This window comes from Barbus barbus (genome assembly GCF_936440315.1).
Source record: "Barbus barbus genome assembly, chromosome: 39".
NCBI classification, from domain to species: Eukaryota; Metazoa; Chordata; class Actinopteri; order Cypriniformes; family Cyprinidae; genus Barbus; species Barbus barbus.
Genome location: NC_136717.1, coordinates 23733278 through 23756483, shown reverse-complemented (window position 1 = coordinate 23756483; position 23206 = coordinate 23733278). Strand labels below are relative to the sequence as shown.

The following is a 23206-nucleotide window of genomic DNA, read 5'->3' as shown; positions in this document are numbered from 1 at the left end:
TGCCTGGATCCTTTTCATTGACTTCAGCTCGGCTTTCAATATGATCATTCCACAACAGCGGTGGAAAAGCTGAGGCTGTGGGAGGTCGACACAAGCACCTGTAACTGGATCCTCAACTTCCTGACGCAGTAGCGGCAGACGGTGATATCAAGAACCATCACAGTGGCATTATTTACACCTGGTATTAATTTGCGTTTTTGAGAACCCGATCATAAGTGGACGACACAGGTGTAAACAGGGTGTGAAACATTTTAAACTCATCCACTTTTGACCACTTCCAGAGGTAGCTGAAAATGCATTTGACCGGATTGCTCATGTGTTCGAATGCATTTACTAAAGATCACCTCCTTTCCGCCTACTGATCTAATTCTTTAACATTATAGGATGTGTTGTTGAAGCATGCTAGCCAGACCGGATTTAACCTTGCCATCTGAAATTGTAAGTTTTCTTTGAATGGAAAAAAAAATATGTAAAAAGCACAAGGATTGTTTACCAGTCCTGATTCTAACACAATCTCACAGCATTCAGCGTAGTTATGCAGCTATCTGAGCAGAAACAAAAGCTGCTGTTCTTTGTATCATCTTCCATAGTCTCTTTTTGCATTCATATAAATTGCATGAGCTTATTTCACAATATTAGATTGAAAGGTCAGAAAAAGCCCTACCCATAGATCTGCCCTCAAAGAAATCAGGAAAGTGGTCAAAAGTGGACAAAAGCGACGAATTAAAAAACCAGGTGAACCGGAATGTCTCCCTCATCTTCATGTGATCCCATCGACCAAAACCATTTCAGCTGTATTTATTAAGATTGATTATATCATGCATTTCATAAGTCCTGAATTTCATTCATCTTCCAGTGTTGGTTTCTGCAGTCCTGAAGAAAAACGTTCTTTTCATACTTTCCTGTCTGGTCCGCGCTGATCTCCAGACAGCGTTTGGTTTCTCTGTTCTGTATGGCCTGTCCCTGAAAACAAACAAGAATATACATTTTTCCAAGGAATGTTTAGATGTTAATATACCACAGCACTCTATAAATGTTTGTGGTTTAATCATTTGTTCACCTGTTTGAAGTCCCAGTACATGTGTTTTGGTTTTTCAGTGTCTGAACACCAGGACAGCTCTGGAAACCTGCCTGAGCCGGGATCAATTAGACAGCGGCTCCGATCATTTTTTAAAGACGGAAGGGGATGTGCAAATATCTCACCACTTACTTTATAGTAAAATATCTGTGTGATGAGAAACTGGAGTCTGTCAAATACTCCCAAAAATACAGTTTGAAAATGCAGAGAAGGGAAGGGAAGGGAAGGGAAGGGAAGGGAAGGGAAGGGAAGGGAAGGGAAGGGAAGGGAAGGGAAGGGAAGGGAAGGGGTTACCTGAGATCCCATGAAATGACATGGATATAAAATGGGAGTGTTTTCCTTGAGTGGCCCTTTATCCAAACATAAACTTGTTTGCAGATCATTAATCAGCTGTTTTGACAGAGATAGTAAGGACATTATATTAAATGGTCAAACCAATAATCTTGTTTCATAGCGAACCATATGTCACTCACCACTCCATAACCAAGTAAGTCATTCATAGGATTTAACTCAGGATAGACATTTTCCAGATACCATTTAAATGGTTTGCATTTCAGCCTCTCTCTCAGCTTCTTTCTTTCCGATACATCACCAATGTCTATCCCATGGTTCTGTGGGAACAGGAGAGAACAGATACACTGGGTCATTTGCAGATCATAAATCTAATAAAGAGTAAAATAAAATGAACATTTAACATTTCAAAACTTCTAGTCACTCTCTCTGCTCGCAACTTTAGGTGTCTTAAACTAAACAAGAGAGACTCAACACTTCAAGACTCTTAGAACTGGCCTTGAACATCCAGAATTTGATTGGCTGAATCTCCTTTCATAAGATTTACCTGCATGGGAAGACCCCAGGCTATGTGCACATTTATTTTGTATTCATCCATCCAAACTTCTGCCACTCTGAGTGCATTTCTCTTCATTGCATTGGAAAGGTTGTGTATGTAAGGTTTGTGTGCCCTCTCGATGTGAGCAACTTTGGAGCAGGGTACAATCTCTATACTTCCTCCACACAGCCACACCTAAGTCAAAACAGCATTTAGAGCAAATAGAATTTAAGGAGAAGGATCAACGTGGAGAATTACCTGAGAATTGTTTGTGAATTACCCGTATTCCTAATTCAACATTTTCTCCTCCGTACACCTCCATCCCTCCATCCAGAGTCCCAATCTCACCAAAGAACAGACGATCAACCACGAGTATTCCCATTACAGAGGGACTCCTGGAGAACAGGAAGATGATGAATCTGTTGCACTCACATCTGGGATGGACTCCAGTATAAAATATTTAACCAGGCACTTAACACGCACTTACTTTCCTGGCTGTGAAGGATCGTTTTGATCGTACCACTTCTGTGGGAATCCCACGTACATGCACCAGAGAGCCCAGTCAAAACCATGAGCATAGGCAAAATACTTTGTCACCTGCAAGTCATAATAATTGACTTTATCAAACACGGGGCTCAGGACCAGCGTACGGTCAGCCTGGATACGTGCAAGAAGAGGCTCTGCCCTAAAAGAGAGGGAGTACTTGAGAAACATTTCATACACTTTCATACACTATTTTTCCCATACATACATAGCACCCCAATTAAAAAAAAAAAGAAAAAGATCGCCCCCTCAATAAACTTCTAATTTTGCTGCGTATTGATAGTAAGGTAGCTGTTGCAGTAGCTTATGCAGAATAAGGCATTAATATGTGCTGCGTAAGGAAATATGCTAGTAGTAATTACCAACTAGTTAATAATGAATGGTGTTCTCTAAAAAGGGTTAACTTTTTTTTTCTTTTTTAGCAAAGCATAAGAAACGAAGCAGAATTAATTCAAACATTTTTGAGATTAAAATAATAAATACATGCGTCTCATTTTAAATAAACACTAAAAACCGCAATGACAAATTTACTTCAGCCAGAAATTTACTTTTGCAATGGTTAAATAAATGTTCAGCTATATCTTCAAACGATTTTTTAACTTTGGCACCTTTTTTCTCTATATAGTGATGATATGGCAAGGAAATAATATGAAATTTAGTAAATTCTGTTATGCTAGCATGTGGAAATGTTTGTATAGTGTTACAATTAACCCCGCATTTGTGTCCCGCTCAACCCGTGCATGTGAAATGCTTTTTACAGACCGTTTATGGATTATATGCATTTGAAGGAATGAAAACAAACTCTTTACATCTCTCGGAAAGATACGAGTTCAAACAGACGATAGAAATGAATACCTGAAACAGTTTTCGCAACATTTGAATTTTCAGGCGTATGCTATCTCATGCAGAACACAGCGCAGGGAAGTGAGCGAGTTTCTTCTCATTAATAATGCACCGTGCTCTGAATCTCGCTCGGCACTGTTATTACAACTCGAGCGCGCCCGCGCTTCAAAACACGCAATGCATGTTTTAAATCCCGGCCTTTGCGATTCGAAAATCGTACTGAGCAATATCGCAATTCGTAATCAGACTTCTGGGGGCTCTACGCAAAAATTTGAAAGAAGGATGAAACGCATTTGTGCCTGTTTCACTCCGTCTCGAACCGCGCTCACGGAAAGCGCTCGAGAAACAGATCTCTTCCGCGGCTGGGTAATAGAGCCCTGCACCGCACGGGCCTAAAATTTAGGCTCTAGCCCGGCCCGTGTCCGACAACTTTTTTAGAATTACCGGCCCGGGTCCGACCCTAGCCAGGCTTTGTATATCCAGCCCTAGGAACTGTGTGTGTGTCATTTAGCTGCCGCCAAGTGGCTTGTGCTACCCACAGTTTGAAAACCCCTGATCTAAATAATACTAAAACAACACTACTTCACAAAAGCTATGCAATATTGTTTTAAGACAGAGAATTCCATCTAGTTGAGCAAATATTATTGCCAAATACTGAAGTCAACTGAGCAGTTTCGCACCATTTGACATGGACCTCAATGTGGGCGTCCAAAATGGCAACCACATCCCCAGTGGCAGCCTTCCACCCTGAGATTCTGGCCTGGGAAAGTCCTTTCTGCTCTGAATGGGTCACCGTCTTCACCAGACCTGGGTGCTTCTCATTGATGGAGCTGATATAAACATGTAGCTGTGTTTTCAGATCTTCTGCAGAAGGGATATATCCAGAACTAATAGCTCATTTTGTGCACAATATGCATCTGAGACTAGGGTTGGATGGGGTTTTGAGAGAAACAAACCTTTTGTGCTGTGGTCGTCCACCAGTATGATCTCTTTGAGCAGATGGGCTGGAGTTCTGTTGATGATGCTGCAAATGGCTCTTTGAATGACAGACAGAGCCTCATCCAGATAAATCAGCACCACGCTGAGGGTGGGCAGATTGTGGGGGTATTCACGGCCAATGCATCTACAGACATGGATGAATGCATCAAGACAGATGTTGAATTTCAGAACATTTCCATAAACCGCTGAAACTCACCTGTGGTCTCGAGTGTCCGGCAGCTCCCGGTCCAGAGGCAACTGGTCACTGAGGAAGGCATTATAGCCGTATTTCTGAAAGAGATCCTCAGCTTTCCTCTGGTCATCCTCAGAAAGTTCAACAGTCCAATGCTTGAAGAGATTTGAGTTTGGGAACAGTTTCTTTGCTGGCTTCTCATATCTCACTTTGAGGCTTCTCTCTTCTGCAAGAATTTGTGTTCACCAAGTATTCAAAGTCTAAAACAACACTGAAGCAAAACATATATTATAACTCACCCACTGCATTTAAATGAGCCTCCAGTTTGTCCAGCTTGTTGAGAATAAGTGCGCTGTGTAACGAGAAGTTCTGCTGGACTTGGTGGAGCTGCTTCTCTTGAGTATGAATATCCTTCCTCATCAAGCCCATATAGAGAAACACCACAGCAACAGACAAGACTGGAAACAAAGTCTTCACACAGCTTTTTCTCATGATTTGAATGCTTGAGCATGGCTATCATCACAGAAAGATTTCTTTGGGGTCGTGGTCTGATGAAAGGCGTTTTTCTTCCGCTATTTTCAGTTACTCTGTCATTGGTCCTGTCATGCTTGTAACAGTTGTGTGAAAGTGTAGCATCACTGATGCTTAGTCACTGTGACAGGAGGTTTGTATGCAACGGCTTCAATGTAGATTGCCTTACTTCATTAAATGTAACAGGTTCACAAAAAAAGTCTAGACGCGAATCTACATTTACATGGAAAAACACCACAGATTTCAAGATTTTACATAGATTTCAAAGAAGCACTATGGTGGATATCAAGATTTTCACAGAATAAAAACTTAAACTTTACAGAAATACAAGTCAGTAGAGTTCAGTCGTATGAACTAATTCTGTCCTTTTTGGAGCTTTCCATTTACATTTGTTGCATGGAAAACAACAGGTACAGGCAAATATCTAATTTTGTGTGAGGCTGAGTACATAATTTATTTAGTCATTTAGCAGACGCTTTTATCCAAAGCGACTTACAAATGAGGACATAAGCAATCAAAAACCAACAAAAGAGCAACAATGTGCAAGTGCTATTACAAGTCTTGGTTAGCCTAACACAGTACAGATAATTATTATTATTATTATTTATTTTATTTTTTTAAATAAAAAGACATATAGAGAAAATAAAATTAGAATAGAGAGTGCTAGAGTTAGAGGGTCAAGTAAAGATGGAACAGATGAGTTTTTAGCCGTTTCTTGAAGATGGGTAAGGATTCGGCTGCTCGGATTGAGTTGGGCAGGTCATTCCACCAAATGGGAAGAGTTAATGAAAAAATAATGAAATAATCATTTTTGGTTTAATTGCTTTATTATACACTGACATTCTGTGACAACATGCCCCATAGTGGGCTATTAGGAACAGGGCAAACTATGATTTTGTTTCATTTTATAAAATTTTTTATTCGAGAAACATTGATTTCCTAACAAAACATAAACTTCCAATCACTGACATATTTTCCAAACTGCATGTGCTATGTGAAGTCTGGGGATGCTTGAGTCTTTCCCTGCTCTTTACCAGGGGTTCTCAAACATTTCTGTCAGCCGAACCCCAGAAGTGCCTACCTGCCTCAAAAATGTCAAACCCAGCCTGCCTAAATTACTTTTGCGCCTGTGGCCCTCACACTGATTGTAATAGAATGCTTTAAGTGCTTTGAGCAGCTGGTCATGCAGCATGCTAACCTGGACCCATTAGTTTCCTTATAAGACCAATTGATCCATGAAGGATGCTATCTCCATCAAACTCCAACTTACTCCGTCACACCAAGAGCGGATGAAAACCTATGCCTGGATCCTCTTCATTGACTTCAGCTCGGCTTTTAATATGATCATTCCACAACAGCGGTGGAAAAGCTGAGGCTGTGGGAGGTCGATACAAGCACCTGTAACTGGATCCTCAACTTCCTGACGCAGTAGCGGCAGACGGTGATATCAAGAACCATCACAGTGGCATTATTTACACCTGGTATTAAGTTGCGTTTTTGACAACCCGATCATAAGTGGACGACACAGGTGTAAACAGGGTGTGAAACATTTTAAACTCATCCACTTTCGACCACTTCCAGAAGTAGCTGAAAATGCATTTGACCGGATTGCTCATGTGTTCGAATGCATTTACTAAAGATCAACTCCTTTCCGCCTACTGACCTAATTCTTTAACATTATAGGATGTGTTGTTGAAGCATGCTAGCCAGACCGGATTTAACCTTGCCATCTGAAATTGTAAGTTTTCTTTGAATGGAAAAAAAAATATGTAAAAAGCACAAGGATTGTTTACCAGTCCTGATTCTAACACAATCTCACAGCATTCAGCGTAGTTATGTAGCTATCTGAGCAGAAACAAAAGCTGCTGTTCTTTGTATCATCTTCCATAGTCTCTTTTTGCATTCATATAAATTGTATGAGCTTATTTCACAATATTAGATTGAAAGGTCAGAAAAAGCCCTACCCATAGATCTGCCCTCAAAGAAATCAGGAAAGTGGTCAAAAGTGGACAAAAGCGACGAATTAAAAAACCAGGTGAACCGGAATGTCTCCCTCATCTTCATGTGATCCCATCGACCAAAACCATTTCAGCTGCATTTATTTACATTGATTATATCTTGCGTTTCATAAGTCCTGAATTTCATTCATCTTCCAGTGTTGGTTTCTGCAGTCCTGAAGAAAAACTTTTTCATACTTTCCTGTCTGGTCCGCGCTGATCTCCAGACAGCGTTTGGTTTCTCTGTTCTGTATGGTCTGTCCCTGAAAACAAACAAGAATATAATTTTTTCCAAGGAATGTTTAGATTTTAATATACCACAGCACTCTATAAATGTTTGTGGTTTAATCATTTGTTCACCCGTTTGTAGTCCCAGTACATGTGTTTTGGTTTTTCAGTGTCTGAACACCAGGACAGCTCTGGAAACCTGCCTGAGCCGGGATCGATTAGACAGCGGATCCGATCATTTTTTAAAGACGGAAGGGGATGTGCAAATATCTCACCACTTGCTGTATAGTAAAATATCTGTGTGATGAGAAACTGGAGTCTGTCAAATACTCCCAAAAATATAGTTTGAAAGAGAGAAGAGGTTACCTGTGAGTCCATAAAATGACATGGATATAAAATGGGAGTGTTTTCCTCGAGTGGCCCTTTATCCAAACATAAACTTGTTTGCAGATCATTAATCAGCTGTTTTGACAGAGATAGTAAGGACATTATATTAAATGGTCAAACCAATAATCTTGTTTCATAGCGAACCATATGTCACTCACCACTCCATAACCAAGTAAGTCATTCATAGGATTTAACTCAGGATAGACATTTTCCAGATACCATTTAAATGGTTTGCATTTCAGCCTCTCTCTCAGCTTCTTTCTTTCCGATACATCACCAATGTCTATCCCATGGTTCTGTGGGAACAGGAGAGAACAGATACACTGGGTCATTTGCAGATCATAAATCTAATGAAGAGTAAAAAAAAATGAACATTTAAAATTTCAAAACTTCTAGTCACACATCTCTCAGCTCGCAACTTTAGGTGTCTTAAAATAAAAACAAGAGAGACTCAACACTTCAAGACTCTTAGAACTGGCCTTGAACATCCAGAATTTGATTGGCTGAATCTCCTTTCATAAGATTTACCTGCATGGGAAGACCCCAGGCTATGTGCACATTTATTTTGTATTCATCCATCCAAACTTCTGCCACTCTGAGTGCATTTCTCTTCATTGCATTGGAAAGGTTGTGTATGTAAGGTTTGTGTGCCCTCTCGATGTGAGCAACTTTGGAGCAGGGTACAATCTCTATACTTCCTCCACACAGCCACACCTAAGTCAAAACAGCATTTAGAGCAAATAGAATTTAAGGAGAAGGATCAACGTGGAGAATTACCTGAGAATTGTTTGTGAATTACCCATATTCCTAATTCAACATTTTCTCCTCCGTACACCTCCATCCCTCCATCCAGAGTCCCAATCTCACCAAAGAACAGACGATCAACCACGAGTATTCCCATTACAGAGGGACTCCTGGAGAACAGGAAGATGATGAATCTGTTGCACTCACATCTGGGATGGACTCCAGTATAAAATATTTAACCAGGCACTTAACACGCACTGACTTTCCTGGCTGTGAAGGATCGTTTTGATCGTACCACTTCTGTGGGAATCCCACGTACATGCACCAGAGAGCCCAGTCAAAACCATGAGCAAAGGCAAAATACTTTGTCACCTGCAAGTCATAATAATTGACTTTATCAAACACGGGGCTCAGGACCAGCGTACGGTCAGCTTGGATACGTGCAAGAAGAGGCTCTGCCCTAAAAGAGAGGGAGTACTTGAGAAACATTTCATACACTTTGATACACTATTTTTCCCATACATACATAGCACCCCAATGAAAAAAAAAAAGAAAAAGAAAAAAAGATCGCCCCCTCAATAAACTTCTAATTTTGCTGCGTATTGATAGTAAGGTAGCTGTTGCAGTAGCTTATGCAGAATAAGGCATTAATATGTGCTGCGTAAGGAAATATGCTAGTAGTAATTACCAACTAGTTAATAATGAATGGTGTTCTCTAAAAAGGGTTAACTTTTTATTTTTATTTTAGCAAAGCATAAGAAGCGAAGCAGAATTTTTTCAAACATTTTTGAGATTAAAATAATAAACACATGTGTCTCATTTTAAATAAACACTAAAAACCGCAATGACAAATTTACTTCAGCCAGAAATTTACTTTTGCAATGGTTAAATAAATGTTCAGCTATATCTTCAAACGATTTTTTAACTTCGGCACCTTTTTTCTCTATATAGTGATGATATGGCAAGGCAATAATATGAAATTTAGTAAATTCTGTTATGCTAGCATGTGGAAATGTTTGTATAGTGTTACAATTAACCCCGCATTTGTGTCCCGCTCAACCCGTGCATGTGAAATGCTTTTTACAGACCGTTTATGGATTATATGCATTTGAAGGAATGAAAACAAACTCTTTACATCTCTCGGAAAGATACAGCGCCGAGTTCAAACAGACGATAGAAATGAATACCTGAAACAGTTTTCGCAACATCTGAATTTTCAGGCGTATGCTATCTCTTGCAGAACACAGCGCAGTGTAGTGAGCGAGTTTCTAAATAATACTAAAACAACACTACTTCACAAAAGCTATGCAATATTGTTTTAAGACAGAGAATTCCATCTAGTTGAGCAAATATTATTGCCAAATACTTAAGTCAACTGAGCAGTTTCGCACCATTTGACATGGACCTCAATGTGGGCGTCCAAAATGGCAACCACATCCCCAGTGGCAGCCTTCCACCCTGAGATTCTGGCCTGGGAAAGTCCTTTCTGCTCTGAATGGGTCACCGTCTTCACCAGACCTGGGTGCTTCTCATTGATGGAGCTGATATAAACATGTAGCTGTGTTTTCAGATCTTCTGCAGAAGAGATATATCCAGAACTAATAGCTCATTTTGTGCACAATATGCATCTGAGACTAGGGTTGGATGGGGTTTTGAGAGAAACAAACCATTTGTGCTGTGGTCGTCCACCAGTATGATCTCTTTGAGCAGGTGGGCTGGAGTTCTGTTGATGATGCTGCAAATGGCTCTTTGAATGACAGACAGAGCCTCATCCAGATAAATCAGCACCACACTGAGGGTGGGCAGATTGTGGGGGTATTCACGGCCAATGCATCTATAGATATGGATGAATGCTTCAAGACAGATGTTGAATTTCAGAGCATTTCCATAAACCACTGAAACTCACCTGTGGTCTCGAGTGTCCGGCAGCTCCCGGTCCAGAGGCAACTGCTCACTGAGGAAGGCATTATAGCCGTATTTCTGAAAGAGATCCTCAGCCTTCCTCTGGTCGTCCTCAGAAAGTTCAACAGTCCATTGCTTGAAGAGGTATGAGTTTGGGAACAGTTTCTTTGCTGGCTTCTTCTCATTTTTCTCTATGAGGCTTTTCTCTTCTGCAATTTTTTTTTTTCATTTTAGTTCACTAAAATTGCTTAGAATCTTTAATTCTGGTATACCAGCAACGACAGTAACAGATTTCTATTGGCATATCCATTTTAAAATTGGTTGTATGCAATCACTTTAAATTAAATTGATATAAGTCCATAATGTTGCTTCAAAATGGTGCTAAATAATATTGATATTAATGTCAAGACATTTACAAATACGATTAAAAGATGAATATGAGACAAAACTACAGAATGTCACATTTTATTATTGGGTGATTCAACACATAGATGTTTTACCAGCTAAGAAGTTCAGCACTTTTAGAGTTTCATCCCTCTATCTGATGAGAGCATAAGTATTGGAACAGTTGCCTCACAGGTCTTTCTAAGTGATCAGCTGTGTCCTGTTGCATTAATTCTTCAGATATTAAAAGCAGGGAATGTGTCGTATCAGTTATATCCATTACTTCTGTATTCTGAATCTTGCATTCGATGATGACACACACAAACCAGGATGAAGATGAGGGAGCTGACTTTACGAGAAAAGCAAGCAATTTGGATGCTAAAAGAAAAGAGGAAGTCAATTAGAGCTCTAGCAAAAATAAAGGGCATGGAGAAATCAAGAGTTTGGAAACCACCAACAACTACCTGATCGGCAGAGAAAACAACAGTAGTTGATGACAGACAAATCATAAAAGCTGTGAAAAAGAACCCTAAAAAAGATGTCTGTAAAATCACCAAGAACTTCCAGAAAGCTGAGGTGATGCTCTGACAATCTACTGTCCTCAGGAGACTTTGACACAGAATTACAGATGCTACACAGCAAGATGCAAACCTCTGACCAGCACCAAAAACAGAAAGGCAAGATTAGAGTTTGCAAAAAAGCACAAAGTTGAGCCAGAAGAGTTTTGGAACTGTGTTTATGGACCGATGAGACAAAGATGAACCTTTATCTAAGTGATGGGAACGCAGAAATGTGGAGGAAAAAAAGGGAACTGCAATGATCCCAAGCATACAGCCTCATCTGTAAAGCATGGTGGAGATGGTGTCATGGCATGGGGAAGCATGGCTGTCTCTGGAACAGGCCTTCTCAACTTTACTGATGACTTAATGTATGATGACAGTAGCAGAATGAATTTGGAAAGGTACAAAACCATCTTGCCTACCAACATTCAAGAAAATGCGACCAGATTCATTGGGCAGTGCTTCATATTGCATCAGGACAATGACCCAAAACACCCTGCCAGTTCAGTCAAGGAATTTATAAGGGCAAAGAAATGGAAAGTCTTAGATTGCCCAAGTCAATCTCCAGATTTAAATCCGATTGAACATGAATTTCACCAGCTGAAGAGGAGAGTAAAGGCAGAAACTCCCCAAAACAAGCAACAATTGGAATTGGCTGCATTAAAGGCTGGGAAAAGCATTTCAAAGGATGAGACCAAGAGTCTGGTGATGTCTATGGGTCACAGACTCACTGCTGTGATTGTGTGCAAGGGATCTGCAACTAAATAATAGCTTTTAATCTTTTATATCTGCCTAACTGTCCCAATACTTATGCTCACATCAATGAGTGGGATGAACATAAAACTTGTATGTGTTGAAACAGCTAATAATAAAATGTGACATTCTGTAGTTTTGTCTCATATTCATCTTTTAATCATATTTGTAAATGTTTTGACTCCACAGCCAACAGAGCAATTTTGTCTTTACTGTTCCAATACTTTTGGAGGGCACTGTATATATTAATAGTAAACTCACTCAAAAAAACTCCACTAAGTACTTTTGAAAAATGTAAAAAAAAAATGTTTAAAAACACATTTTTAAAAAGGAAGCCCAGTCAAATTAGCAGGGTTTCCTCATGGGGGCAGACAGATGAAAACTACTCACTTCATTTAATCTTCCTGCTATCTGGCTGTTTATTAAAAATCATTGACTATGAATAGAGTGTTCAACTGCATTTTGTTTTATTAAAAAGGTCAAAAGGCCACACACACATATGCATTTATGTCTTCTTTGGAACACATATTTTGTAAGTAGGGTCAATTTTAATTTAATGCCAACTTTAAAGAGAGCGACATGAAACAGCAAACAGAAAGAACTAAACATTAGTAACTCACCCACTGCATTTAAATGAGCCTCCAGTTTGTCCAGCTTGTTAAGAAGAAGTGCGCTGTGTAACGAGAAGTTCTGCTGGACTTGGTGGAGCTGCTTCTCTTGCGTTTGAATTTCCCTCCTCATCAAGTTCACATAGAGAAACACCACAGCAACAGACAAGACTGGAAGCAAATTCTTCACAAAGCTTATTCTCATGATGATCAGCAAAGTCACAGTTCTGAAAGATTTTTAAAGATTTTCTAGATGATTTCCTGCAGGTATCAGTTATTCTATGAGGCGGTCACTGGTCTATGTTTTATGATTACAGCTTTGTGACTCTAATGTTTGCTGTCTAATCTTAAATCACATGAAGTTTATCAATCAGATAAAGAGGGAGGGAGGAAATCAGGGCACTGAGTCCTGGTAGAGGTGGTGGAGTTAAACATTACAACTATGCACTTTAAAAAAATCTAAATCATATAATTCATTATATTGTTACATCCTACGAGTGTCTAGGGGTTGTTTTACCAGAACGTAACAAAGTAAATGTTTGAAAAGAAAATTAACAACAGAATGTACGCTCACTTCCTGTCTAGCCACAAAACAGGAGAAAAAGTGGGTGTATAAAATAAAATGGCACCCACCTTCCTACAGTTCCCAAAAATGATAATTGAAATAGAACGATCAAGGGATTAACAGCTTATAGGCGAAACAAAGGAAAAAAGGTACTTTGCCACAACCAAATAACGGAATTCTTAGCTTAAGTTTAGCAGGACTAGAGCATTCAATAAGCAACCACACCCTTACAACATTAAGCCAAAGAATATTAACAACCATACAGATCCTCAAAGAATGCACCACAGCTTCAACAACTGGACTGGGCCGTACACAGATCATGCTCTAGAGAAGGATTCTTATCTGTTGAGAGTTGTGCTCTGCTTTTATGCTGCTTCCCTCCTAGGTGGTAAGTAGGAGCAATCAGGCTACCTGCCAGGGTGGAGAGTGGGAGGAGCCAGAGGAGAGCAGGAAAACATACACAACTACAGAAGAAAACACAGTACCATGAAGCCATTACAAAAATATACGTCTTTGGACGTAACAATATCATTCAGTAAAAGGAACCAGGCAGGCACCACAGTTCATCCACACTAAATAAACATAAACAAAAACAGGTCTGTAGATTTCATCTGCAGGCTGTATAGAACTAATAGAAATGATCAATTAGAAAGAAATTTGCTAAAATATCCAATTAATATCAAATGTTAAAATGTAAACATTTAAATATTACAATTGGGTTTGTAAGTTTTAAAATGTACATTTTCATGTCATGTGTTATTTAATTTATTAACTGAATTTATTGATTACAGATGGCACACGTTATACAAAATGCAGCGGCTATTTGCACTAAGTGAAAATAGCAGTATTTTTTAATGATATGCTATTTACACTAAGTGCAAATAGCTATAGATTCTATTTACACAATGTTAAAATAACAAGGTTTCCCAAGAGATCCTCGCTGCAGCCTGTAGCACGATGACGTAGCAATTAAGGGATTTTGATCTGCATTGGTTGGCATTACAGCACGCGATGACCTACATTACAATGTAAAAACTTTAATGTCTAAATTCATCCACAATGTTTTTGTCTTTACTGGCGACTTCAAAGGTTTTTTTTTTTTTCATTTCATATGTTATCGCCAGGATGCCCACATCAGTGCTGTATCCATTATTATAAGGATACAATAAGCACTGTAACATGATGTGAAGAGTTTATTTTCAAAAATCATGTTTTTAATTATGTTATGTTTTTATTGTGTTTTGTTAGCTGTTTTTTTTTTTTGTTTGTTTTTTAACCTAGTCAAAATAACCCAACTGCAGTTTGATTGAGATTAATTGGAATGAACAATGAAGAAACATGATTTCTGAGAATTGTTAAAAACATAGTTATCTGTTTTTGCAAATGAACTCTTCATATGCAGATGTTTCACTGTAAATAGCTAATTATAAAGATATCTCTGACGGAGTTAGCTTAAATGTCTTTTTAATTGTATCCGTCATGTTTATTTAAATTCCATAGGAGATATTAAATGAATGCCGATCCATTTAGTTTATATAACTATTACAAACATTTTCAATAGGCTAATAATATATTTTTTTAAAACCATCACATTTGTAATAAGACTTTACCTCGCTAATAACGCCTCAGTCAGGTAACATAAATGTTTTATTAGTTGCTTTTCCCAAATCGTCTGATACAATACAAACACTCAAAAAAAGTCTTCATAGAGAGAGAGAGAGAGAGAGGAGGAGAGAGAGAGCTCGTAAAGGAATGGATGGCATGTCTTTAGCCATTAGATCTATCTCCAGGGATTTAACTTGCATAAGAATAACACACAAAAAATAGAAAAAAAACAGTTTTTCTTCTTTTTATTTTTATTCGGTATAAAATTTTTAGTAGGCCTATAACTTTTATACTCTGTCACGTAGGCCTATAGCACAGAGAGTGAGAACGAAAAATAATATTTGATTCATGAACGAATTATTGACAGAACTATAAGACTATTATGGAAAAAAACAAGACAGTAGAACCCATTTTTTTCATAAAGAACAAACTAAATTGTAATTAGTAACGTTAGATCTGTATTTCCAAAACGGAATTTTTTATTATGCCATCCTTGCTTAAAACAAGTTTGAATAGCCTCAAAATCACAGTATACTCTAATTTGTGTAAGCCTGTGAAACACACCTATACATCTCGTAATTACAGTTTAATTTACATTTAATACTAGCTTTAATGACAGCCCCACTTTGCGCATTAAAATCAATACTGCGCATGCGCGTACAACATCCACTACTTATTGGATCTGATCCAGTACGTCATCGTGCTACAGGCTGCAGATTTTCTGCTATTTACTGTATACTACTTATTGCAAATAGTGGCAATTTTCTGCACCTCAGTATTGTAGTACATTATAAAACAGTATGCAATAATAACGTATTGAGTGTAAATTATAGTTTTAATTCAAATTATTGAATGGATGCCACCTTAAGGGGGTTAATAAAGCCCTCCCTACACCTACCCTAACCCTACCCTACCCGATACTTTTATTTTTAACTTTTTGATTATTTCCTTCATTTTTATTGAAAACAAATGCCTTTCTGGTGCGATATGAGATTTGAAAAAGGAGAAAAAAAGTTCGGCAAAAGGCAGACTCTAACTCGGGTCGGTCGCATCAAAAAGCACACACTTTACCCTCTATACCACTGAAACTGATATTAAAGGGGCGTTTTTTCAGTCTTGACTAACCCAATCACACGTCAGTGGGTGGAGTTACTGTAAATAGCTTTTGTCAACAAAGCAGGATATTTGCACTTTGTGTAAATAGACACTCCGACATTATAATGTCCGCTTTATTTATCAGTGAGACTATCAATGTGAGAATGTTCAAAAAGAGTTTTATGGTTTTGAGAATTTACAAAAACCTGCAGCACTGAAAAACTTCATGAGAAAGAAATAACATTATTGACAGTATTGTAACATTGTTAAATGATAAAGAAACACTCTGGTTCTGCAAATAAATCATGCTTCCTGCAATTTACACAGGTCATTTTTTATTAAAAAAGGAATCAAATAAAGTAAGTCAAATTAGGAAAAATAAAACTTACTTTACAATGCAAAACTGCAATGCAGATCATAAATCTAATGAAGACCCAAAACAAATGGGCATTTCAAAACTAGGTCTCAACCAAACCTGACAGAATCAATACTTCAAGACTTCTAGAACTGGCCTTGAACATCCAGATTTTGAGCTCCCGGTCCAGATGCATTTGTTCACTAAGGAAGGCATTATAGCCGTATTTCTGAAAGAGATCCTCAGCCTTCCTCCATTGCTTGAAGAGATTTGAATTTGAGAACAGCTTTATAGCTGGCTTCCTCTCATTTCTCACTTTGGGGCTTCTCTCTTCTGCAAGAATTCATGTTCGCCACATATCAAAGTCTAAAACAACACTGAAGCAAAACTTCTATTAGTAACTCACCCACTGCCAGTTTGTCCAGCTTGTTGAGGAGAAGTGCACTGTGTAACCAGAAGTTCTGTTGGACTTGGTGGCAAGTAGGGCTCGCTGCAGTCCACAACATCCAGGGGGCGTGGTTGGATCCACATCTAGGGGGTGGAGATTGGTAGGTTTAGGTATATGTAAGGTGGGAGGAGTTGGATCTGGATCCAACCACACCCCCTGGATCTTGTAGGCTGCAGCGAGACGCTTGTCCTTGGTGGAGCTGCTGCTCTTGCAATAACAGCTTAAACTTGACCTTCATCATACTAGCCATCACGTCTTTAGAAGACCCAGAAAACAACAGTTTGGACTTTCCACTGAAAATCTCCTTTTGTGTGAGGATGAGTAAATGATGAAAGAATCATTTTTGTTTGAACTATTGCTTTAATATACACTGACATTCTGTGACAACATGCCCCGTCCTCATTCACTGTGGCTTTTAATTACTCAAGTTTTCTTTGAAGGGGAGTTAATCGCACTTCTAAAAAACTGCATAGTATGTTAAAAGGTGTTTTTTATAATTGATTTAATAAAGTACACTGTAAAAACAAAATTTCTGTACATTATGTAGACTACAAACATGTAGGCTAATATACATTCTCTTGTTCTTTATCAGGGGTTCCCAATTGTTTTTGCCAGCCGAACCTCTTAGATGTAACATTTACTTGAAGTATCCACTGATATTTTCACCATTCTCTGATGCTGGTTAATGGTCACATGACACGCAAGTTAAATGTTTTATATTTGATTCTGTTTGAACTGCAATAAGATTAAAAAAATATTATTATTCTCTTAATCTTGACTCCCTTAATTTATGACTCTCAATTTTATTTTTACTTTCATCAGCCATATAATATTTATGTTATTTTTAGCACCTAATATTTTTCAGTTCATAGCTGCATTCACATTTTACCACAAACTCTTTCTGTGATGTTTCTCCAGCATGCCATGTTTATACGTATAGATTGATCATATCTTGCATTTCAAAAGTTCTGAATTACATTCTGTATCTTCCAGTGTTGGTTTCTGCAGTCCTGAAGAAAAACGTTCTTTTCATACTTTCCTGTCTGGTCCGCGCTGATCTCCAGACAGCGTTTGGTTTCTCTGTTCTGTATGGCCTGTCCCTGAAAACAAACAAGAATATGAACTTTTCCAAACAATATTTAGATTGTAACTACACAGCATCAATGTTTGTGGTGTAATCATTTGTTCACCTGTTTGAAGTCCCAGTACATGTGTTTTGGTTTTTCAGTATCTGAACACCAGGACAGCTCTGGAAACCTGCCTGAGCCGGGATCAATTAGACAGCGGTTCCTATTGTTTTTAAGGGACTGAAGGGGATGTGCAAATATCTCACCACGTGCCGTATGATAAAACATCTGTGTGATGAGAAACTGAAGTGTGTCAAATATTCCCCAAATATAGAGTTTAAAAATGCAAAAAAAGAGAAGAGAAGAGAAGAGAGGAGAGGAGAAGAGAAGAGAAGAGAAGAGAAGAGAAGAGAAGAGAAGAGAAGAGAAGAGAAGAGAAGAGAAGAGAAGAGAAGAGAAGAGAAGAGAAGAGAAGAGAAGAGAAGAGGTTACCTGAGATCCCATGAAATGACATGGATATAAAATGGGAATATTCTCCTCAAATGGCCCCTTATCCAAACATAAACTTGTTTGCAGATCATTAATCAGCTGTTTTGATAGAAATAAGGACATCATATTAATTTTTTCCTGTAGAACTGATCTCTCAGACTTGATCTTGATTCATAGTGAACTGCCTGTCACTCACCACTCCATAAGCTAATAAATTCATGGGATTTAATTGAGGATAGATATTTTCCAGATACCATTTAAATGGCTTGCAATTTAGCCTTTCTCTCAGTTTCTTTCTCTCCGATACATCGCCAATGTCTATCCCATGGTTCTTTGGGAAAAGGAGAGAACAGTTACACAGGATCATTTTCAGATCATTAGAGCCAGAACAATTTAACATTTCGAACCACTTGGTTCAATTTAGAGGTCTCAAACTGAATCTGATAGAATCAACTGACCTTGAAAATCCAGAATTTGATTGGCTGAAATTTTAATTAGATCTACCTGTATAGGAAGACCCCAGGCAATGTTCACATTTATCTTGTATTCATCCATCCAAACTTCTGCCACTCTCAGGGCATTTCTCTTCATGACATTGCTAAGATCAGGCATGTAGGGTTTGTGTTCCCTCTCGATGTGAGCAATTTTAGAGCAGGGTACAATCTCTATACTTCCTCCACACAGCCACACCTGAGCCAAAACATGAGATGTGCATTTTTCAGCTTATACCACAGTTACAACACCTCAGGAAGACATTGTTCAGATGTTTTATTTCAAGACAGTTTTTTGTCCTTCAAACCCTTTAGTGCGTACAAATAAGAAGTTATTTCGCATCTCATCCCAAGCCTCCGTTGCTAACTTCAAAACCTAATTTTAGAGCAAATAACGAAGGCTTGAGATATGCATTCATATAAAAAATTATTTTTCATTTTTTTGCATATTTGTCACACAAATGATTGAGATGATAAAAAAAAAAAGTAAATACAAAATGCAGTTTTTAAATGATGATTTAATTTATTAAGGGAAAAAAGCTGTCCAAACCTACCTGGCCCTATACATGAAAAATTAATTGCCCCCTCCAATTGAGATGCAACAGTCCTTTCTTGCTCGAAAACCCTCCAATGTTGCTGAATTAAAACAATTCTGCAAAGAAGAGTGGGCCAAAATTCATCCACAGCGATATGAAAGACTCATTGCCAGTTATCGCAAACTCTTGATTGCAGTTGTTGCTGCCAAGGGTGACACAACCAGCTATTAGATTTAGGGGAAAATTACTTTTTCATGTAGCGTCAGGCAGGTTTGGACAGCTTTTTTCCCTTAGTAAATGAAATCATTATTTCAAAACTGCATTTTGTATTTACTCGGGTTATCATTATGTAATATTAACATTTGTTTGATGATCTGAATCTTTTAAGTGTGACAAATATACAAAACATTAAAAAGACAGGAAGGGGGCAAAAACCTTCTCACGGCACTGTTAGAGAGAGAGAGATAAAGCGTGTGTGAATTAGGCCTACCTGAGTCTGCGCGTCTCTAAACACCGTTCGGCAAAAAAAGTTTTTCTATTTTATTGAAAAAGTCAATGGCGGGGCAACGCTGAGGTAATTTAGTTAAAAAAACAAATACATTTTTTATTTATTGCTATTGCCGTATTTGTTTGCTTGGTCAGTGTCTTTAGGGGTTTAGGATCATTTGCCGTTGTAGGCTCTAAGGACCTTTGAAATAACTGAAGGAAATAACTTTGCGAAGTGAACTGTAATGCGGTCGACAGACCTGGAACTACTTCATAAGCTGAGCATTTATTGAATATTCACCAATCAATACCAAGATTTCAACAGCCCAGTGGCATAATTAGAGTTTAATATAGTATAATTTAGGAGAATGATCAACATGTTTGTGAATTACCCGTATTCCTAATTCAACATTTTCTCCTCCGTACACCTCCATCCCTCCATCCAGAGTCCCAATCTCACCAAAGAACAGACGATCAACCACGAGTATTCCCATTACAGAGGGACTCCTGGAGAACAGGCCAAGCAGAAGGATCTGTTACACTCTCATTTGGGGTGGATTCCATTATAAAATATTAAACCAGCAACACACACTTACTTTCCTGGCTGTGAAGGATCGTTTTGATCGTACCACTTCTGTGGGAATACCACGTACATGCACCAGAGAGCCCAGTCAAAACCATGAGCAGAGGCGAAATACTTTGTCACCTGCAAGTCATAATAATTGACTTTATCAAACACAGGACTTAGGACCAGGGTACGGTCAGCCTGGATACGTGCAAGAAGAGGCTCCGCCCTAAAAGAGAGGGAGTACTTGAGAAACATTTCATACACCTTAATACCAATAAACCAGTTTTGACTGTAGCTAAAATATAAAGGTGGAGCATGATTTTCAGCTAACTGAGCAAATATTTAGTTTACTGACAGACACTGAAGCAGTTTCACACTTAAATTACTTAAAAACTAAATTCAGCATAAATAGAAATATTGCAAAAATGAATAAAACTGACAAAACCTAAAAATGACTAAAACCTGAAATTAAAATGAAAACTTTTAAAATAAAAGCTAATTCAAAATATTAATAAATACTATAATAGCATATACTGTAAATGATACTCAATACTGCTTCGCACCAGTAAAGCAATATTATTTTAAGACAGAGAATCTCGTCTAGCTGAACAAATATTTAATTTATTGCCAAATACTGAAGTCAACTGAGCAGTGTCGCACCATTTGACATGGACCTCAATGTGGGCGTCCAAAATGGCAACCACATCCCCAGTGGCAGCCTTCCACCCTGAGATTCTGGCCTGGGAAAGTCCTTTCTGCTCTGAATGGGTCACCGTCTTCACCAGGCCTGGGTGCTTCTCATTGATGGAGCTGATATAAACATGTAGCTGTGTTTTCAGATCTTCTGCAGAAGAGATACATCCAGAACTAATAGCTCATTTTGTGCACAATATGCATCTGAGACTAGGGTTGGATGGGGTTTTGAGAGAAACAAACCATTTGTGCTGTGGTCGTCCACCAGTATGATCTCTTTGAGCAGATGGGCTGGAGTTCTGTTGATGATGCTGCAAATGGCTCTTTGAATGACAGACAGAGCCTCATCCAGATAAATCAGCACCACGCTGAGGGTGGGCAGATTGTGGGGGTATTCACGGCCAATGCATCTACAGACATGGATGAATGCATCAAGACAGATGTTGAATTTCAGAGCATTTCCATAAACCGCTGAAACTCACCTGTGGTCTCGAGTGTCCGGCAGCTCCCGGTCCAGAGGCAACTGGTCACTGAGGAAGGCATTATAGCCGTATTTCTGAAAGAGATCCTCAGCTTTCCTCTGGTCATCCTCAGAAAGTTCAACGGTCCATAGCGTGAAGAGATTTGAGTTTGGGAACAGCTTCTTTGCTGACTTATTCTCATTTCTCACATTAAGGCTTTTCTCTTCTGCAAAAAATGTTTGATTTTAAACATCACTGTCGACAAGAATAGCTTCAAATTAATACAAACCCACCAAAATAGTGATAAAAATGTACATGCAAAACTAAATGTGCATTCATTTTTCAAAAATTTTGAATAGTACTCTTGAAAAATGTTTTTCATGTTTTTAAAAAGAGATTTAAAAATACATTAAAAAAAGTGATATCAGTAGTCTAGCAACAGCTGTAATTTCCAGGGAGTGAGTTGGCAGACAGGTTGCGATCACATGACCAGATAAAAACTGCTTGTTTTATCTTCATAGTCTTACTGCTTTTGGCTGTTTCAATACATTAATAATGGCTGGCTGTGAATGAAACGTTCAACATTCGCATCGCTCACTGAAGACTTTTGCTTTTGCATGGTTATTCATATCACAGAAAGAGCAAGTTATTTACTTCTGTAGAACAAAAAAGAGAATATTTTGAAAACTGTTCACTCTATGCCATAAAATATCCATTTTAGATTATTTTAAGAGCCTTAATGTGAACAGTTATTAAAGAAAAAAAATTCCTAATGCAAAAAATTTATAATTTTAATGCATTTCAATAATCTGAAGAATCTTTTTCCACTACAAAGAATCTTTTGTGCAATGAAAAGGTTCCCTGGATGTTAGGCTAAATGTTGTTCTTGCACCATTTATATATCAATAAAGAACCTTTCAATTTTCGATTGTTGCCAACCTAACAGTTTTGCTTACCATATACTTCGGTTGTATGGACCCAAAAATTTTCAAGATTTTTTCTAAATTATGATTCACTGAAAAAAGGTAGGGCGAGCGAATGATGAACTATAAGAAAATAAATAGGGTCAATTATGATTTCATGCCAACTTTAAAGATTTCTTATAAAGTAAAACAACTGTTGTTGTTGTTTTTTAATTCAATTGCTTAAAAGATTTTACATTAACTCACCCACTGCTATTAAATGAGCCTCCAGTTTGTCCAGCTTGTTAAGAAGAAGTGCGCTGTGTAACGAGAAGTTCTGCTGGACTTGGTGGAGCTGCTTCTCTTGAGTTTGGATTTCCCACTTGACAGAGCTCATATAGAGAAACACCACAGCAACAGACAAGACTGGGAACAAAGTCTTCACAAAGCTTATTCTCATGATGATCAGAACAACAAAGGTCACAGAGCAAGCTGTTTTCTAGATATTTTCCGTCTTCACTTCAGGCATTTGTGAAACTAATGTTTGCTGAGTGTTCGTGACACTAATGTTGGTCACTGTTGGTCACATTAATCATAATATCGGAAGGGAGAAAACCAGGACACTGGATCCTGGTAGAGGTGGTTGAGTTAAACACTGGGAAAGACATTTCATGCATGCTGAATAGAACTATAAAAATGATCAAATAGAAATAAACTTAAATATCCAATTGATATAAAAAGTTTAAAATGGATTACATGGTAATTTATGAATTACAGGTTACACGTGTTATACCAATAATTACTTTATTAATAAAAACTTTTTTTATTGAAAAGGACCCAAATAAACTTGATTATGAAAGTAAAAAATCTAGCGCACACTATTTTTT

At 38.1% G+C, this 23206-nt stretch overlaps 2 protein-coding genes and 1 pseudogene across 3 annotated transcripts; all 3 read right to left on the bottom strand.

Moving 5' to 3' along the window:
• Positions 1-388: 388 nt before the first annotated feature.
• LOC306858773 (putative polypeptide N-acetylgalactosaminyltransferase 8) lies at positions 389-4956 on the bottom strand (annotated as a pseudogene). The gene is made up of 10 exons (XR_013786049.1): positions 4764-4956; positions 4489-4690; positions 4250-4416; positions 3974-4157; positions 2395-2592; positions 1917-2302; positions 1552-1689; positions 1373-1468; positions 1061-1225; positions 389-963 (listed from the first exon to the last, which is right to left on the bottom strand). The product of XR_013786049.1 is annotated as a putative polypeptide N-acetylgalactosaminyltransferase 8 (transcript).
• Positions 4957-5808: 852 nt separating this feature from the next.
• Positions 5809-16617, bottom strand: LOC306858771 (putative polypeptide N-acetylgalactosaminyltransferase 8). Its single transcript, XM_079399488.1, has 11 exons — positions 12571-16617; positions 10258-10462; positions 10019-10185; positions 9743-9926; positions 8614-8811; positions 8407-8521; positions 8136-8321; positions 7766-7903; positions 7587-7682; positions 7353-7517; positions 5809-7255 (listed from the first exon to the last, which is right to left on the bottom strand). The coding sequence occupies exons 1-11, from the start codon at positions 12761-12763 to the stop codon at positions 7121-7123; spliced, it is 1782 nt and encodes a 593-aa protein (XP_079255614.1). The 5' UTR covers positions 12764-16617; the 3' UTR covers positions 5809-7120.
• A 968-nt stretch (positions 16618-17585) lies between these two features.
• LOC306858283 (putative polypeptide N-acetylgalactosaminyltransferase 8) lies at positions 17586-22779 on the bottom strand (the record flags this gene model as incomplete). Its single annotated transcript, XM_079398729.1, has 11 exons — positions 17586-17726; positions 17817-17981; positions 18186-18281; positions 18379-18513; positions 18687-18872; positions 20088-20202; positions 20292-20489; positions 20924-21107; positions 21200-21366; positions 21439-21643; positions 22587-22779. The coding sequence occupies 11 exons, from the start codon at positions 22777-22779 to the stop codon at positions 17586-17588; spliced, it is 1785 nt and encodes a 594-aa protein (XP_079254855.1).
• Between the last annotated feature and the right edge of the window lie 427 nt (positions 22780-23206).

Excerpts from the sequence above, each read along its gene's own strand:
- LOC306858771 (XM_079399488.1), bottom strand. The coding sequence starts at position 12,763 with ATGAGAATAAGCTTTGTGAAGAATTTGCTTCCAGTCTTGTCTGTTGCT. Across the intron at positions 9,927-10,018 it reads GGACGACCACAGCACAAATG|AAGATCTGAAAACACAGCTA; the intron begins GTTTGTTTCTCT and ends TCTCTTCTGCAG. Across the intron at positions 8,522-8,613 it reads GATCCTTCACAGCCAGGAAA|GAGTCCCTCTGTAATGGGAA; the intron begins GTCAGTGCGTGT and ends CCTGTTCTCCAG.